Source organism: Pelobates fuscus, chromosome 2, assembly GCF_036172605.1.
Source record: "Pelobates fuscus isolate aPelFus1 chromosome 2, aPelFus1.pri, whole genome shotgun sequence".
Lineage (NCBI taxonomy): Eukaryota > Metazoa > Chordata > Amphibia > Anura > Pelobatidae > Pelobates > Pelobates fuscus.
Window position 1 is genome coordinate 87380329 of NC_086318.1, and position 18588 is coordinate 87398916.

An 18588-nucleotide genomic window follows, 5' to 3' on the forward strand; every position below is an offset into this window, starting at 1 on the left:
ACTGAGCCCCCGGGGATGGACACCCCATGGCACTCACTGAGCCCCCGGGGATGGACACCCCATGGCACTCACTGAGCCCCCGGGGATGGACACCCCATGGCACTCACTGAGCCCCCGGGGATGGACACCCCATGGCACTCACTGAGCCCCCGGGGATGGACACCCCATGGCACTCACTGAGCCCCCGGGGATGGACACCCCATGGCACTCACTGAGCCCCCGGGGATGGACACCCCATGGCACTCACTGAGCCCCCGGGGATGGACACCCCATGGCACTCACTGAGCCCCCGGGGATGGACACCCCATGGCACTCACTGAGCCCCCGGGGATGGACACCCCATGGCACTCACTGAGCCCCCGGGGATGGACACCCCATGGCACTCACTGAGCCCCCGGGGATGGACACCCCATGGCACTCACTGAGCCCCCGGGGATGGACACCCCATGGCACTCACTGAGCCCCCGGGGATGGACACCCCATGGCACTCACTGAGCCCCCGGGGATGGACACCCCATGGCACTCACTGAGCCCCCGGGGATGGACACCCCATGGCACTCACTGAGCCCCCGGGGATGGACACCCCATGGCACTCACTGAGCCCCCGGGGATGGACACCCCATGGCACTCACTGAGCCCCCGGGGATGGACACCCCATGGCACTCACTGAGCCCCCGGGGATGGACACCCCATGGCACTCACTGAGCCCCCGGGGATGGACACCCCATGGCACTCACTGAGCCCCCGGGGATGGACACCCCATGGCACTCACTGAGCCCCCGGGGATGGACACCCCATGGCACTCACTGAGCCCCCGGGGATGGACACCCCATGGCACTCACTGAGCCCCCGGGGATGGACACCCCATGGCACTCACTGAGCCCCCGGGGATGGACACCCCATGGCACTCACTGAGCCCCCGGGGATGGACACCCCATGGCACTCACTGAGCCCCCGGGGATGGACACCCCATGGCACTCACTGAGCCCCCGGGGATGGACACCCCATGGCACTCACTGAGCCCCCGGGGATGGACACCCCATGGCACTCACTGAGCCCCCGGGGATGGACACCCCATGGCACTCACTGAGCCCCCGGGGATGGACACCCCATGGCACTCACTGAGCCCCCGGGGATGGACACCCCATGGCACTCACTGAGCCCCCGGGGATGGACACCCCATGGCACTCACTGAGCCCCCGGGGATGGACACCCCATGGCACTCACTGAGCCCCCGGGGATGGACACCCCATGGCACTCACTGAGCCCCCGGGGATGGACACCCCATGGCACTCACTGAGCCCCCGGGGATGGACACCCCATGGCACTCACTGAGCCCCCGGGGATGGACACCCCATGGCACTCACTGAGCCCCCGGGGATGGACACCCCATGGCACTCACTGAGCCCCCGGGGATGGACACCCCATGGCACTCACTGAGCCCCCGGGGATGGACACCCCATGGCACTCACTGAGCCCCCGGGGATGGACACCCCATGGCACTCACTGAGCCCCCGGGGATGGACACCCCATGGCACTCACTGAGCCCCCGGGGATGGACACCCCATGGCACTCACTGAGCCCCCGGGGATGGACACCCCATGGCACTCACTGAGCCCCCGGGGATGGACACCCCATGGCACTCACTGAGCCCCCGGGGATGGACACCCCATGGCACTCACTGAGCCCCCGGGGATGGACACCCCATGGCACTCACTGAGCCCCCGGGGATGGACACCCCATGGCACTCACTGAGCCCCCGGGGATGGACACCCCATGGCACTCACTGAGCCCCCGGGGATGGACACCCCATGGCACTCACTGAGCCTCCGGGATGGACACCCCATGGCACTCACTGAGCCTCCGGGATGGACACCCCATGGCACTCACTGAGCCTCCGGGATGGACACCCCATGGCACTCACTGAGCCTCCGGGATGGACACCCCATGGCACTCACTGAGCCTCCGGGATGGACACCCCATGGCACTCACTGAGCCTCCGGGATGGACACCCCATGGCACTCACTGAGCCTCCGGGATGGACACCCCATGGCACTCACTGAGCCTCCGGGATGGACACCCCATGGCACTCACTGAGCCCCCGGGATGGACACCCCATGGCACTCACTGAGCCCCCGGGATGGACACCCCATGGCACTCACTGAGCCCCCGGGATGGACACCCCATGGCACTCACTGAGCCCCCGGGATGGACACCCCATGGCACTCACTGAGCCCCCGGGATGGACACCCCATGGCACTCACTGAGCCCCCGGGATGGACACCCCATGGCACTCACTGAGCCCCCGGGATGGACACCCCATGGCACTCACTGAGCCCCCGGGATGGACACCCCATGGCACTCACTGAGCCCCCGGGATGGACACCCCATGGCACTCACTGAGCCCCCGGGATGGACACCCCATGGCACTCACTGAGCCCCCGGGATGGACACCCCATGGCACTCACTGAGCCCCCGGGATGGACACCCCATGGCACTCACTGAGCCCCCGGGATGGACACCCCATGGCACTCACTGAGCCCCCGGGATGGACACCCCATGGCACTCACTGAGCCCCCGGGATGGACACCCCATGGCACTCACTGAGCCCCCGGGATGGCCACCCCATGGCACTCACTGAGCCCCCGGGATGGCCACCCCATGGCACTCACTGAGCCCCCGGGATGGCCACCCCATGGCACTCACTGAGCCCCCGGGATGGCCACCCCATGGCACTCACTGAGCCCCCGGGATGGCCACCCCATGGCACTCACTGAGCCCCCGGGATGGCCACCCCATGGCACTCACTGAGCCCCCGGGATGGACACCCCATGGCACGGCCCCCTCACGTCACTCACTGGACACCTCGTGGCACTCACTGAGCCCCCGGGATGGACACCCCACGGCACTCACTGAGCACACAGGGACACAGAGTCCACCACAACCAGTTTTAGAGCAAGTGGACTTAATAAACCACAACTGCTCATGAAATGGTTATTTTATATAAATATTGTGGTTTCCATTTGTATTTTCGTACTGGCACTCCAGGTAGGTAGTGTAACTTTCAACATGATATTGGCTGTGGCTGCTCATCAGAATAATAGGCCAAAGAAATGTTTTTTTTAATTTTGTTTTTTTGTTTTTGGACACCTTCCAGCCGCCAGGAGTGAACTTCACTAGTAATTTTTATTTAGATAATGGTAATATGTAAGAAACACATTGCATGCAATAATTTTGGTATATGCCATAGTTTACAAAACATTAAAGGGAACCTGTCCTCTCCCCAGCCCACCACAAAAAAAGAAGAGCGCATGAAATCTCATCTCTGCATTGTGCTAGCAAATTTATAGATTGTGAGAAAAAAATGGTTTGACTGCTTACATTGGGTGGCTCCTGGCACCACAAACACTGCAGCGTCCTTGTCGGGTTTATTTAAAGGAACTCTCCAACCCTCTACAGAACTTCAGCTTGCTGAAGTATTTTTTTAGGAGTTAACTTGAGGTAAAAATATAACACTTTTAGAAGTTATCTGATTGGCGGTGGTCATCATAATTTTTGGACAAAGACTGTCAAGGAAAATATTTGGTGTTGATAAAAAGGTACTTTATTTTACTAACGTTGAGGAGGCCTACATTTAAAAAAGAAAAAGGAAAAAAAAACATTAAAAAGAAATGTATTTCTAAATACATATGCATAATATAAATTATTGTAAAGGCTAATGTATGGGTACTTAGCAGAGTATATTGTAGATAAGCAAAAGAGCTTATACTACCTACTGCATTTCCATCTTCTTTGAAGCATCTCTGTATCTTTCTGGTCTCTTTGAATATTTTGCCCTGACCCTTGAAGGTGACATTGCTGCTTACAGGATGGAGTCTCCCTGGAGCCCACTAATATTTTGACAAATTCTTTTTTTTTTTTTCTTTCAAACAGGTTGATATGAGCTCGCAACAATTCCCCCGACAAGGGGCTTCAATAACTCAACCACAGATTTCAGGAAGTGGGACTGGAGTGGGCCAAAGTGCTACAGGACCAGGTATGGAAGTATAGTGTTCAGGTAGCCTGATGATTCATCCACTTTACACCAGGGGTAGGCAACCTTTGGCACTCCATATGTTGTGCACTACATCTTCCATGATGCTTTGACCGCATCATTGCTGTAATAGCATTATAGGAGGTTTAGTTCATTGCATTAGGAGTGGCAAAGGTTGCCGTTAAAGGGACATTGTAGGCACCATAACCACTTTGGATGACTGAAGTAGCTATGGTGCCTGGAGTCTGTGGGTGCTTCTGCATCAGTGTTCACTGATTTACTCCCCATTTAGCTGAGATTCCCCGATTCTCGTTCCTTGGAAGCCTGCAATGGGGACAACTGGATATTTGAAAACTAAAATTGGCATGTCTATAATGTGACCTTTTAAAGGAACATTTCAAGAACCATAACCACCACAGTGCAACGTAGAGGTTATGGTGCCTGGGTCTCCCGCTCTCTCACCTGTACACTCTGCATTCTGAGCCTCTAAACCAAGTTTAGGAGTGCACAGCTACGCTCATTGACTGAAAGTGATCAGCTTTGGGTTTGATTCCTGGTAGTGTTTTTTCCAGCACCATTGCATAGGATAACTTGAACACCCTATACCGTATAAAAAGAATAAAAAAATACTGTTTAGTAAATCGTATTCAGTATAGTATTTTAAAATAATTACTACAGTAAAATACTGCATTGGAATGTGTTATATAAATGTTAAATATTATTTTGTTTATGGGTTTCACTTGTTACCTGCAGTCTTTGTATTATGTTTACCAACGGTGACCAATTCTGCTAGTAGATGGTGGGATCTACTTTTAAAATTAAATAAGTAAATTTTTTCAGTGAATGTATTACCTTATGTAAAAGATTTCAACTACTTTCTGTAGGAGGTGATGACTCTAAACGTGAAATAGAGATTCAGCCTCGGGATCATCTTGGTTCCAACACGGGCTTGCCTTCGCGTGATGAGAAACAGGAGCCAGTGGTAGTTCGGCCATACCCTCAAGTCCAGATGTTGGCTCCACACCACCCTGTGCAATCAGCTACTCCTCTCACCATGGCTGCCCAATCTCCTCATCTCGCCCCTGCTGTGCCGTTGCCGTTTCCAGAAGGTATCCTTAAGGTGAGATTGAACTATTCGGATATAATGCAGTGGAATAAACATTGCTAAGCCATGACAAATAACTTATAAATATAGTTCCATTATATGTCAATGTAATCACACAACATATACATCAATAATGTATATTTAATTGCATGCAATTTTAGGTTAATAATATTTCAGTTTAATTACATACAAATATAGGTTATTTTGTGCATCGTCCAAATTTTAGCGCAGCACAGATCTCATTTACTGTTTAATGCTATTCTTTGGGAATTCCAGAAACAAACTAGCTTTGCCACGTGAAGGGCTTATTTTTATTAATTTATGTTTTTGTTTCACACCAAATTTAATGGCCATTTGCCTTATTTCAAGACATCACAGGGTGCAGTAATGCCAAGTCAGCCTTGAATGTATAGTAACTGTTTCAATTCCAAAGCATGAGCTTTTTAAAAATATTACAATATTGTATGCAAGCAAATGCAATGTTCAATGTCTTTTAAAGAGTATATTGCTTTTCTGTTCATATGGTAAGTATCTGAAACAGTATATGAGGAGGTTTCACTGGTGATTCTCTCTGAGCAGTTTAAAAAATATATATATATTTAAAGCTGTGCACGGTTGAACAGGTAATATAGAGTATTCCCTTTCTCAAACGGTTTTACCTCAACGATTCCCTCTAGCGCTTGATTTCCAATTCCCCCAGCGGCATCCAACATCTGAAATAGATTTTTAGGAAGCGCAGAGTGCCGCCTCGCAGGCACGCCACTGACGGGCTAGAATGATCAGCTTACTCTCTAAGCCAATCAGCAGCTCCCCATTTATAACAAAACGGTATGTAGTTCTGCCTCAGGCCGATCCTTCTTGGCTGATAGCACAGGTGATATTAGTTCAGGGAGGATGTATTTAGCATAGCGCAGGAGGAATGGCAGGGGGCACTACCATTGGCTGTTTGGATGCCAGTTTTGTGTATAATTGACATTTGCCATCCTGGAACTTTTGTTTTTGGCTGGCTAATGATGCTTCTGGAGGTGTAGTTACATCTTTGTATGTGCAGCGTTTTATAGTGAAATGTTGCGCATACAGACTCCAAGCTCCATGACCACTTTTTAAATCACTGAAGTGGTCATGGTGCATGGGCTAACCCTTTTAAAGAACATTAATCATAGCATGACAGATATCAATGTCTTACTAAATATATCTTAAACTGCCAAGCTTTTTCTATGCTCAAGATTGATGTAAAGTGTGTTTATTTCTTATTTTGACAGGTTCACGTCAGTGGACGCCAATTTTGTGCTTGATATCTTATTTATCTTTATTTTATTGCTATTCTCTACTATGTGAAGTAAACCATTCATCCTCTGTTATGTGGTAATATCTCATCTGAGATCATTTACACTCGAAAAATAAATGGTCTTTTAGTTGATATTTTAATTTTTGGTTTATCCTCTAAACAAAAGATTATAGCTTTTGGTTAGTCTACTTTGAAAGGGTCACACACCTGCAAAACATTCTTTTAGAAAAAGTATATACATCTTATTAATATATTTAAAATGTAGAGTAGATCTCATCAAATATCTAATTTCAATTATTTAGTTAAAGTTAGACCTCTAAACATTAGAGGCACGTTGTAGAGGAGGGGGATGTAAGTATTCCTTTCCTCTTGTAACAGTCTAGCATATTGTCATGTGAAGTATAATAAACATATTCTTTAAACAGCAATTTGAATGTAAAGGTATATTGCTAAATTTTTGCTAAAATTGTTCATTTGAAAAACATCAACTCTGCTGTGGTTTCTAATGCACTACTATTAACTGCTTAGTGAATATAATGCTATATACTGCATTGTAATCACACTGCCACAGAAAAGTACTTATCGGAATTTGGCAGCCACTGGATGGCATACTTAACTAGACCTCTTGTAAATTGACCAATCACACTGTACAGTTGAGCAAGGAACCATGGGAATGTTTGAGATGTACGGCAGCTGAAAATGGTTCTATATTTTATGCCTACAAATTCTACATTTATACATTTTGCATACAACTCTGTAGGTCCTTACCCACGTGCTTGAGGTTTTAATTATGTACACAACATACATTCATTTGCCAAGAAAAATTTAGACCAGAGAAAAAAGTAAATTCTGGGCTTTTCCATTTCAGGGGTGGGGGGGGGGGGGGTTATTATTATTATTATGAAAAAAATATGCTTGGCTCCACACGTTGGCGCGTATATAATAAACCACTTATATTTGATTTATGGTGTACTTAAAGGGGAATTGACAGATATTGCATGTATAACCCAAAATCTAGCCACGTTAGCTGTGGGTTGTGACTTTGTTTTTTTTTTTTTGGGGGGGTGTATTTTGTTTGTTTTGTCCTCCCCCTTTCTTTCTTGCATTATATGTCACTCACAGGCAAAGCATACAGTACACATGGTTTTAACCCCCATTGTGCAATTTGCACATATTGCACTGCCTATGGAATGGCTCAGCATGCATGTGCTCATAAGTGCACTTTCCATGCTGCTAGAGTAAGATTGACACCTCTCTGATGTGCTGCAGGGGTATATTATGCTTATCTCTGCTGCCATTAAATCGAAATTCACAGTGACTGGGGGATTCCTTTTTAATAACTCATAGCTCTTTCTGACAGAGCTGTACAGCAGCTGATTGCTGATCCAATGTCCATACTTTTTTCATAATTTAAACCAGCTGTGTATAGCTTTCAGCAGAAAGTGCAGGGCTGATGTTGATTATCCCGTGGGACAAACAAGGGACATTCACAGGTGAGTTTGTGTTCAATACATTGGCAAAATAATGCATTACCCAAAAGAGGAGCGCGTCACAACCCCAGCCGGGAATATTTGGATAGAAAGTACTATTAACTGAAAGTTAACACAAAGTGTAGCAAAATGATACATACTCATAGAAATGTAATACAATCAATAATTAGCACATTGGTGATGCTTGCATAATTTTACTGCTGGTTAATCACTTCTCAGGGTTAAATGTAAATAGGTTGATAGTGTGCAAGGAGACTTCACATATCTACAGAAAGGAGACCTGCATGTATTTGGTACCAACACTGGACGACAATGGACCATATCATCCTCAATATGAACAGTTGGCAATCTTAGGAAGTATTTGTCATGTGCAGCTTGAGCAACAAATATAAAATGTCATTATGGCAAAATATGAGCATCCTGAAGTTTAGCCTTCATTGTTTCTAGGAAATGCCGATTCCTTCTTTGTCTTTTACTATAAGGGACCTGGATCCTTGCGGATAAGTCTGATGTAGATCCTGTTTTAAGCTTCTGTCTTTCAAGTGACTGCTGAAGGGAGTCAGATGAATAATTTTGTCTTGAAAGAAGTTCACTATTGATGTCTTCCCACAGCCACCTCTGAAGCCCACTATTCCCAGCCGCCCTATTGCTCCAGCACCTCCCTCTGCCCTGTCAGCTGTACCAAAGGTCTCTGGGCCGGTGACAGTCACCATGGAGAGTGGCCTTCCACAGGCCTCAGCTATTCCTGTGGCCACTATCAGTGGGCAGCAGGTCGGTGCCTAGTGCTTTAAAAAAAAAAAACATAAAAAAATCATCTAGCTGTTTGCGTTGTCTCGGGTTCATCAGTGGGGTTTACTATGATTGCTTAATTTATTCATGGACACATTGGAGAAACCACATAGACATTCCCACAGTTCATGGGATACTCTTACTTAACCTACTTTTTCATATAGCTAGTCTGACTGACCTTATTTACCACTTCTCATTTTATTTAATGACACTCTGGTATTCAATCCCATGCTTTAAAAATCTGATGTGTCCTGTATCCTATAAGGAACCCTCTAGCTATGTGATTAGCAGACATCCTGTTTTCAGTCTAATCAATGTATATGTATATCCACTCTTTTTTGCGTCCCTAATTTCTGTATTTGTACGTCTTCTAGGGGCACCCGAACAGTCTTCACCATATCATGGCCACTAATGTCCAGATGTCCATTATTCGTAGCAATGCTCCTGGACCTCCCTTGCATATTGGAGCCTCACATCTTCCCAGAGGTAATGTGAACCAGACAGTTTATTACTTAACTTATTGCTGTATGTTCCAAGCATTTTCCTAACATTTTTGATTTCTTTTGCAAACCAGGAGCAGCTGCAGCTGCTGTAATCTCCAGCTCTAAAGTAACTACAGTCCTTAGACCTGCTTCGGCACCAATTCCTAGTGCAGCCACAGCTCAGTCAGCAGCACAACATATTATTCACCCCCCCATCCAAGTAAGTAGTACTTTTTTTATTTGAATTCCTTTAAGAAAGATTGACTGAATCATAGTGTAAGGTCATCCACACAGGCAGAGACCCTTTTCTCTTTACCCACTTCTCATAGGCCACTATTACCCTCTTCTGGTCTAATATGAGAAAAAAAAAAAGGGTTCGATGTGGAGAGGGCAAATAAGAGAGAATAAGTGGCACCCATGTCTGGTGCCATTAAATATAGGGATGGGAGAAGAGACAGCAGTAGGAATGATCATTTGAGCCCAAGCAAATTGATCTGAAGCCGCAGCGACAAAGCGACCTGTAAATTTACAGTGGCATAGCAGCAGAAATAGAAAGGGCCATTTAAATCAAGGTTGATGTTGCACCTGGTGTTTTCATATGCCTATCTCCCCAGTATGAAGCCCACATGGTCCGGATAAACCAAGGAGGTCAACACTGTACTATATAAATGGACAATAGTTTGGCGACATTTTAGTGTCCGTATTAATAAGGTAGATAAGTCTTCAATTGCTAGGTTGGTCTGGAGATTTGCAAGGATTTATTGAGGGTAATATCTGCAGTAAGGGAGAGATCAGGACAAGATTCATCCTCCCGTACTGATTGAAACTAAGTAAGGAGTTGAGGGGCCAGTTCCTGAGAAAACGTCTAACGGTATGCCATTGTAAATGCATTCAGGCCATGAGCTGTCCTCTTTTGCAGGGCTGAGCCTGTGCTAGGGAGGGCAGAGGAGTGATTATAGAAAGTGGACTAAAATGAGTAAAACATCCCTGTGGGAGATAGGATAAGGGCACCATCGGAGTCCATGATAGACAATATAGTTTGAGAAAGTATGTTTGCAAGTAAGTACTACTTTATGGAAATGAGTGAAAAGTATGTTTTAAATTAGTTAAATAATGTTTTTATGGGGTTTGTTTTCTTCAATATTATCATCAACTTCTAAAACGGCAGGGCTATGTAGTGCATCTTATATGCAGACAGGATACAAGCAAATGCCATATTTTGCTATACACAAATGCAAGCAAGCCATTTTATGGTGCTGGCTATGGAATCAAATTCATATCTTTAAAATTAAGATTTTTCTTTCCTAATTAAAACCTTGTATCTAAAACGGACTATGAATATTGGTGTTCCTTTCCGAAATCCTCTGTTCATGTAAGTCTGTTCCTGGGAAGAGTTTGATAATGTCTGACTGTGTGAACCCAATAAAATAGACTAGTCAATTAGAGTAATGCTACTGTGAAAATGGCAGCAATTACATAACTTCACCTTGATTACAAGTTCAAATCACAGCTGCATTGTTCAATAATCCTGAATGTAATGATTTTAGTAAGCTGTCTCTGCTTCATACACACACACTGTTATGGTAAGGAAATTCCTTTGACCAATAGTTTCTTTGCCCTTTAATACCGTTTCAACATTCTGGCTAATTCATCCTTTATATCTATATATTTAACACTTGGAGTTCTTTTGCTGTTGTAGCAACATTATCATAGCAGCATAAATAAAATCTGAAACCCAATTCGACCGTAGCTTCTATCTGGTTTAATAACTATACAATTCCATGCTCTTCCTTCCAGTCTCGTGGCCCACCTGTGACCACTGCAACTTCCGTGACTCCTGCTGTGGTAGCTACTGTATCAGCAACTCGAGCACAATCGCCAGTCATCACTACAACTCCAGCTCATGCTGCTGAGCCAGTGCTAAGGTGAGAAACATTATTTTTGTGAAATTATGGACTGATGGCCTAGAATTAAATGTGCAAACCGAGGCCCCCCCAAATCTGTGACGGACTAGAGCGTTCAACCACTATTAATTTATTCTGACACACCAGTGGTTTAGGCTCAGTATGGAAAGTATCTATAATGACTGTTTTTATACCTTGAGCTTTGCTGCTTTAATTGCGGAGCAAGTTTGTAAAGGTGCCGTATATTAAGATACCCACTCTGAGTGGAAGCCCTGAATCTATGCTTGGACAAATCACAATATGATGTGCCATCTTTTTTATGTTTCCATATAAATAGAAACCATAATTTCAGTTCTGTTGCCTTCCTTACTGTAAAATCTGCCTATTTGAAATATCACCATAGCAAGCTCTAAAGTCCTTTCCCCCTTGGATGTAAACTATGTTGCTGAAAGATGTGTTCTATTGCTTTTCATTTTCATTATTAGACCAACACTGTCCATTCAACAACACCCATCACCTGCAGCCATCAGTATCCAGAGACCACCTCAGACTCGTGATGCCACCACACGGATCACTCTCCCATCACATCCAGCATTGGGAGCGCAGAAACAACAGATTCATGCAATGGCACAGGTACTCCATTTAGCCCTCACCTCTATGTACATTTACTCAATGTACTTGTCAAGCTGACTAGTGGCCATATTTCAGGATATGCCAATTACAAGTCCCTGAAGAGTTTTGACAACATGCTACACTTCACAAGCTATATATTTAATAAAAAAATAAAAAAAAAATATGGGGCAAAAAAAATCTTGACCTGACACAGCCTGCAAGACAATTCCATTGACTTCTGTTTTTATTTATTTATATATATTTTTTTCTTGTTTTGTTTGCATCTGTTTTTGTGTAAGTGCTTGTCTATGTATTTATTTAAGTTTTGTTTACTAAACTTGTACCGTTTTCTTTCTTTGGCAGAAGACTCTCTTCGGCACTGGTAATCCAGTAGCAGCAGCAACCGTGGCACCGATTCTGGCAACAAACACTCTGCCATCAGTGACAACTTCAGGTTAGACCGCTTTACAATGCTGCATGCAGCTTTCCAATGAAATGAAACATCCGAATTAACAATTAACAATTCGAATAGTAAGACTGTTAAAAAAATAAAAAACCTGCCGTTTAAAACTATAGCTGTTCATAATAAAAAAAAAAAAATGTTTATGTAATTGTTAACATGTTTTAAAAGTGGTTATGCTAGAGATTTTGCAAGTATAAAACGCTTGGCTGTTTATTTTCACTGTCTGGTGTTCATAGGTTCTTCTCCCCACTCACAAGTTCCCACCAGCGCCATTGTTACTATGACAATGCCAACTCACTCCTCACACGCTACAGCCGTGACGGCCTCCAGCATTCCTGTGGGTATGTGTAAATTTGCTTCTCAACCAATCTATTTTCGTTTTTAGGATTGTATTCACCGAGGGTCACATTCTATGCATGTGCTTTTCTAGAAACAAATTTTCAACTTGATCAACATAATCCAGCAAGTTCAAGCTAGCTTTCTTTGTGCTGCTATGCGATAGTCTTGTTCCATATGCCTGAAGCTGCTTGGAATGATAACTTGCACTAAAACCTTAGCTAATAGCTTCACATTAATACCATTTTTAATTTTTTATCAGGACCCATGGCCCATTTTCTTTTTTACTTTTACTTATTTTATTGACTTTGAAGTGAAAGCTTATTTAAAACCAATGCATTTTCTTTCCTTGAATTTAAGAGACTAGTCTATGCTAGCAGTAGACAAAAGTTGACAAACTATAACTCCTGTGATGCTTTGCCAGCCTTAAGAATGGCACTATATCATGGGAGCAAAAGTTTAACAGCTGGGGAGGGGGGGGGGGGTGTACTATCTAACCAACTGTGGTCTAATTGATGGTATTATATTGGCACTGGTAAACAACTATTAATTTAATACATTGGGGTTTTACAGCCAAAGTAGTCCCTCAGCAAATAACTCACACTTCACCTCGGATTCAGTCGGACTATGGAGCTGATAGGGGAAATCTGATACCCCTTCCAGGACATAGAGCATCACCCAACCCCATGACTATGGAGGCCAGGAGTGAGAACAGGTAAGATAGTGGTAACACGCTCTGCTTCGGTGTATGTATGTGTCCATTGGTCCATTGATACTACCCTAATTTTGAGCCATATATTTATTTATAGTTTAGTGCCGCATCTTTTAAATCTTACCCTTTTCTGTTCACTGTTCTTTTACCTACAATAATATGAGTGTAGGCTGAAGATAATGTGGTATGCTCACTTCCTTAAACTTAACCTGTCAAAAACAGAACTTCTGGTCTTTCCTCCCTCAAGTGTTGCTACACCTGTGTCTGTCTTCCTCCAAGTCAACAGCACTATCTTCGAGTCTACCTTGCAGGCTCGGTGCCTAGGTGTTCTCTTTAATTCCGATCTCTCCTTCACCGCTCATGTCCAGTCGATCGCCAAATCCTGCCACTTCCATTTCAAAAACAGTGCGCATCTGCCACTTTTTAACGCAAGGCATTGCTAAGCTGCTAGTCCATGCCGCTATCCTCCTTCGTCTTGACTACTGCAATCCACTTCTAGTGGTCTTATTTGTTCTCCACTAGCCCTGTTACAGTCTATAATGAATGCGGCGGCCAGGCCCATCTTCCTGTCCGCCCGCACCTCACACATATCAATTAACTGTTAACAGCTTTCCCTCTCTGCACCCCGTTTCCTCTCCTGCAACTGTCATAACAAAAGCCTCAAAAAACTAAGCTCTTAGTGAATACTATTTTAGCAGCTGACTTTCCTTCCCTTTTGTGTGACTATACCCCACTCCCTCTAGCATGTAAGCTCATTGAGCAGGGCCCTCAATCCCTCTGTTCCTGTGCTTCCAACTGGTCTAGTTACAAATACATATCTGTTAGTCCAACCAATGTGCAGCACTGTGGAATTTATTGCCTCTTTATAAATAATAATTTTACTAATGAAAAATAAGGCCATATGCCCAGTCCAAGCACAACTTGGTTAAGAGCTCATCTAAACCTTTGTGCAAGGATGAGTGCACAGCCCAACTGATACCCTTACCTCTATCACTCTCTTATCCCAGTGGGGAACATGTCAAGAAACAGACTGAGTTGGCACCACCTAACCTTGCTTTGTCACACGATCAGATCAAGCATTTGTTTGTGTGGAAATGACTGTCAGAATACTTTGAACACCTTAATGACATACCAGAGCTATTGCTTGTCCCCTAAGGACAGAATTGTGTGATTAACACCGCAGGTTGCTCCTCTTGAACATGTTCAATAGCCGACGCTACTGAAAACATAAAATAGCTCTACCATGATGCATTTAAATTGCTGTTTCATTAAAGATTATTTTAAATTCCTCTGCTTTTATCATTCAGTGTTATTAATTATATCTTCTCTCTGGTTCCCAGGCAGGCTGTTGGGGTGCAGCTGCAGTACTTTCTCCCCACATATTCTCCATCTCCATATCCTTTGGCAGCTCACACCTACACCCCAATAACCAGCTCTGTATCCACCATCCGACAGTATCCTGGTAAGTCTCTAAAGAAAGCCCGCTTAACAAATGTTTATAGTGTTTTTCTTATTGTAGACTTGTTAGTAACACAATATGAAAACATTCACGTTAAAAAATCTTCCCCAGTGGGACAAGAGTAGTTTCCTGCTCCTATATCCTCTACCAATAAAATATAACTTAAAGGACAAAAAGCAGTCTAAATTGAAAGCCTTTATGAGTGATCTTTTCAATTTGAATATAAGGAGATAGGCCTTTTGAGAGTGTTTTTAATTAAAATATTAAAGAATAACATTCTCACTTTCTGTTATGCTTTAGAATCCTAAATTACTTTACAGAACAAATTAAATGTGCAGCTATCTAAACCAATGCAGACCTTGTTTTTGAAATTATGTAGCATTTTTATAGAGGCTAACTTAAAACCAAAATAACGCTTCAAAGTAACAAATGGCTAGTAGCAATACTGTAGCTGATTGTTTGGATCAACCATAATAGAGACATCTCCCATAGAAGGATTAAATTAGTTACATTTATTTATCCAGCAAGAAGAGCATTCCCAGCTCTCCAAACCATAGCAGACGGGTGCGTTAATGCTGGATATAGTATGTGTTACAAATTTGGCACAAAACAAGCCCAGATTGCTAGTCCCAACTTCTACCATTGTTTATGGTCATGATGTGAGGAGTATCCTGGGGCTATTCCTTGGTAAAAGGGCAAACCATTTTACAGCTCTTGTTGTGGGCTGGCTAATGACGTTGCCAGAGGTGGAGTTACAGCTCTGGCAGCAAATGGGTTAAACTCTGTATACGCAGAGTTTCATAGCAAAACACTGAACATCAGACACCATGACCTTTTCAAATCACTGAAGTGGTAAAGGTGCTTGGAGGAACCTTTTAATACTATAACATTTTATACTGTTATGTATCTTTGTTTTCACTCAAAGAGGGGCCGCAGACATCAAAACCACCGGATAACATATATTACAAATATTTTAAGAAATCTCTTAAAATCGTATTGTATTTTGTTACATTTCTATTTTTCAGTCCCTGCTCAAGCCCCAAACTCTGCCATTACAGCCCAGTCAGTTGCCTCCACTGTCCACCTGAACCCCATGCAGCTCATAAATGTGGATACATCGCATACGCGCCACATCCAGGGGATACAGCCTGCTCCAGTCAACGCACAGGGGATACAGCCTGCGTCATTCAGCACACAAGGCATGCAAGTCACTTCAATGAGCACCCAGGGAATCCAGCCACCTCCAATGAGCACCCAGGGAATACACCCTGTAACTACTCAGGGTGTTCAGACATCATCTGTCAGCTCTCAGCAAGCTCAGAGTGAAGGAAAAGCTTCAGGTAGTGGGGAAACCCCAGCCATGTCTGGAATAATATTTCATAGGCTAGAAAAAGTAACTTATTAACTAGGGTGGGAGACGATGACCACTGAAGAGATGGTTTTGTAGTTTAAATTCTGTCTGGTGCTACCCTGTAATGGGTTTTTTGGTCAGATTGGAGATGTTCAGTTAAATATTTGTAGCTGGTGCACAACTTATGCTTAGAACTTGTGAGTTAATACATACTGACAGTCACAAGTCTAGCACACTTTTATATATTTTTTTTAAAATAGATGTACCTTTATTGCCAGTCTCCCAAGGTTTATCAAATGCAAAAAAGGCTCTCCGGGCATTCATGTGCATTTGTAAATGTATTTAAGTGTGTTCATTCCTATTACACCTTCTTGTGCAATGAGTGTGACATAAAAATCACGTTGCTAATGACACACTGGTACTTCCGTTACAAGCCCTTTCTTTACATTCCCTATCCCTGCTTTGCGGGTATCCTGTATATATACAATTATTTTCTTTCCTTAAGAGTTAAGCTCTGTACCCTCAGCCATTGGCCTAGCTTTATAAACTGCAACTATGAGGATTATTTCTTAATGGGAGAATTTCGAAGCTAAGGCCAAAGTAGCCTACCTGCAAACATACCTGACTTGGATACATATGCTTGCAGTTAGCCATATAACGGTTTGCTCTGTTTGTGAAATATTTCTATTTACCCACTTGGTGGTCATGTCCCTGGTAATATTAATGGATTAGTAGACTAAAGTTGTGATTATGCTACATTGCTTATGCAGGTGAGCATAGTACCAGAGTAGACTCACCAGAGTAGTAAAGCAAATTGAAAATTGTTTACATTACAAACTTTTGGATTTCTTTTCCTTCATTGCAGTTGTGCTCACAGAAGGTGCCACAATAGTTGCCAATCCTCTAAGCAGTGCTTTCAACACGGCTGCTGCTGGTGCAGCTGTAATGCAAAATCACAGTCAGAGCCCCGGAATTGGCAGTGCTCCATCTCAGGGATCATCTCCTCGCCCCAGCATCTTGCGTAAGAAACCTACCACTGATGGGTGAGTGATTCAGTTATTGTATTATGGTTGTTTCATAGTGTTTTCTCAAAACCAAATACTTTTTCAGTTTTTTGGGGGGGGAGTAATCAGTATCTATAAATGGTTAGTAGAAAGCCTGCTTTTTGCTTGTTTTTTTTTTTAAGTTCCTCTCAACACCCTCATTGTTTTGTTGCTGTATTTTCCAATCACTTAATTCTGGGAAATGTGTACTAATATATTTTACTTGTTGCTTTTTTCTGTTTACAGGTTGTCAGTAAGGAAAAATCTGATTCCTGCACACCCATCAGACGCAGTAAGTCCACGTCAGGACACGTCTCTCCGCAATACTTCAGCTTCTCCTCGGCCTGCTGGGTAAGAGCTACAGTATATGTGAAATAAAACACAAACAGAAAGTGTATCACGGCAATCACCTTACTTTTTGAAAAATGTGGCAGCATACATGTTTACATTTTGCATAGGTTTGTTGTTGTTTTTGTCTTTTGCTTTTTTATGCTAGACACTATTCTTTTGGTGACTCCTGAAAAAGATTACAATGTCCTGTGAATAAACATAGAATATTGGTGCCCAAAATCTGTACTAGAAAAATTTAAAATGTAAAGAGCCCAGTGTTACCATTCAGAGAGTGTGTAATTATTATTTTATTATTTATATAGCGCCATCAGATTCCATAGCGCTGTACCATGGGATCAATATAAATATATGTATTTTTTTAATTGATATGGAACGGTCCGTGTGACTCCGTAACCTGCTAAATCTCTTGCACTCTGCTACATTGAACCTGCTTTTTGTAGTACTGAGTTTTGGCTCCTAGGTAGTAAGAAGGCAGGAACTACTCATTAGAGCTTTTCTGGTAATCTTATCTTGACATTTATGTATTCTGTAAACACAGGATTTCCATAGTAGGATTATAATTTTTTTAACATTTGGTTTTGTTTTTAATTTCCTTGTGCATAGTTTCCATGTTATAACTAACTACAAGTCCTCTTTCCATGCAGAGCTAAACCCAAAGCTGAACTTCATGTTTCTGTGGCTCCAGGAATGACTGGAGATCCAGGCATAGGTGGCGAGCAGCCTAGTGCAGCTGCATCGCTTCCATCTTCCCATCATCCCGCAGCCGCTGTACCCAGTCCTCCTTCTCAACCTATGCTTGGTCCCCTGCCTAGTAATATCCACGTTCCTCCTGCTGCTGTACCTGTCTTATCTGCGCCTCCACCTCTCCTGAGCAGTGCACCATCTGGAGCGACTCTCCCAGAGACCAAAGTGAAGGAAGAGGTGGAACCAATGGACATAGGAAGGCCTGTATCAGGTATAGAATCTACCTTATTCACCTCTAAAAAACATAAGACGTGTCTTGCTAAACTGCTGCCAGAGATCTTTGATGGGCATATATGATACACATGAAATATTCATATCTAACTATTTTTCAAATTGGCAATAATTCAAAGAGATGCTCAAGCTTTCCAATCATGTAAAACAGAGATGATAACGTGTAGATTCGCAGCTGTAGACCTACACATACCA

General features: G+C 43.8%; 1 protein-coding gene across 4 annotated transcripts in view; it reads left to right on the top strand.

The window, feature by feature from the left end:
• Positions 1-18588, top strand: part of SAP130 (Sin3A associated protein 130) — a 50385-nt gene that overhangs the window by 25364 nt on the left and 6433 nt on the right. For 2 of the 4 annotated variants that reach the window (XM_063442443.1, XM_063442446.1), the window contains exons 2-16: positions 3934-4036; positions 4918-5153; positions 8529-8687; positions 9080-9191; positions 9280-9407; positions 10985-11112; positions 11577-11724; positions 12067-12157; positions 12403-12507; positions 13076-13217; positions 14555-14676; positions 15699-16013; positions 16890-17067; positions 17314-17418; positions 18063-18373. In XM_063442443.1, coding sequence (XP_063298513.1) covers positions 3934-4036; positions 4918-5153; positions 8529-8687; positions 9080-9191; positions 9280-9407; positions 10985-11112; positions 11577-11724; positions 12067-12157; positions 12403-12507; positions 13076-13217; positions 14555-14676; positions 15699-16013; positions 16890-17067; positions 17314-17418; positions 18063-18373 — 2383 coding nt within the window. The remainder of the gene's footprint in view (positions 1-3933; positions 4037-4917; positions 5154-8528; positions 8688-9079; positions 9192-9279; positions 9408-10984; positions 11113-11576; positions 11725-12066; positions 12158-12402; positions 12508-13075; positions 13218-14554; positions 14677-15698; positions 16014-16889; positions 17068-17313; positions 17419-18062; positions 18374-18588) is intronic. The other 2 variants (XM_063442444.1, XM_063442445.1) reach the window with 1 other exon arrangement.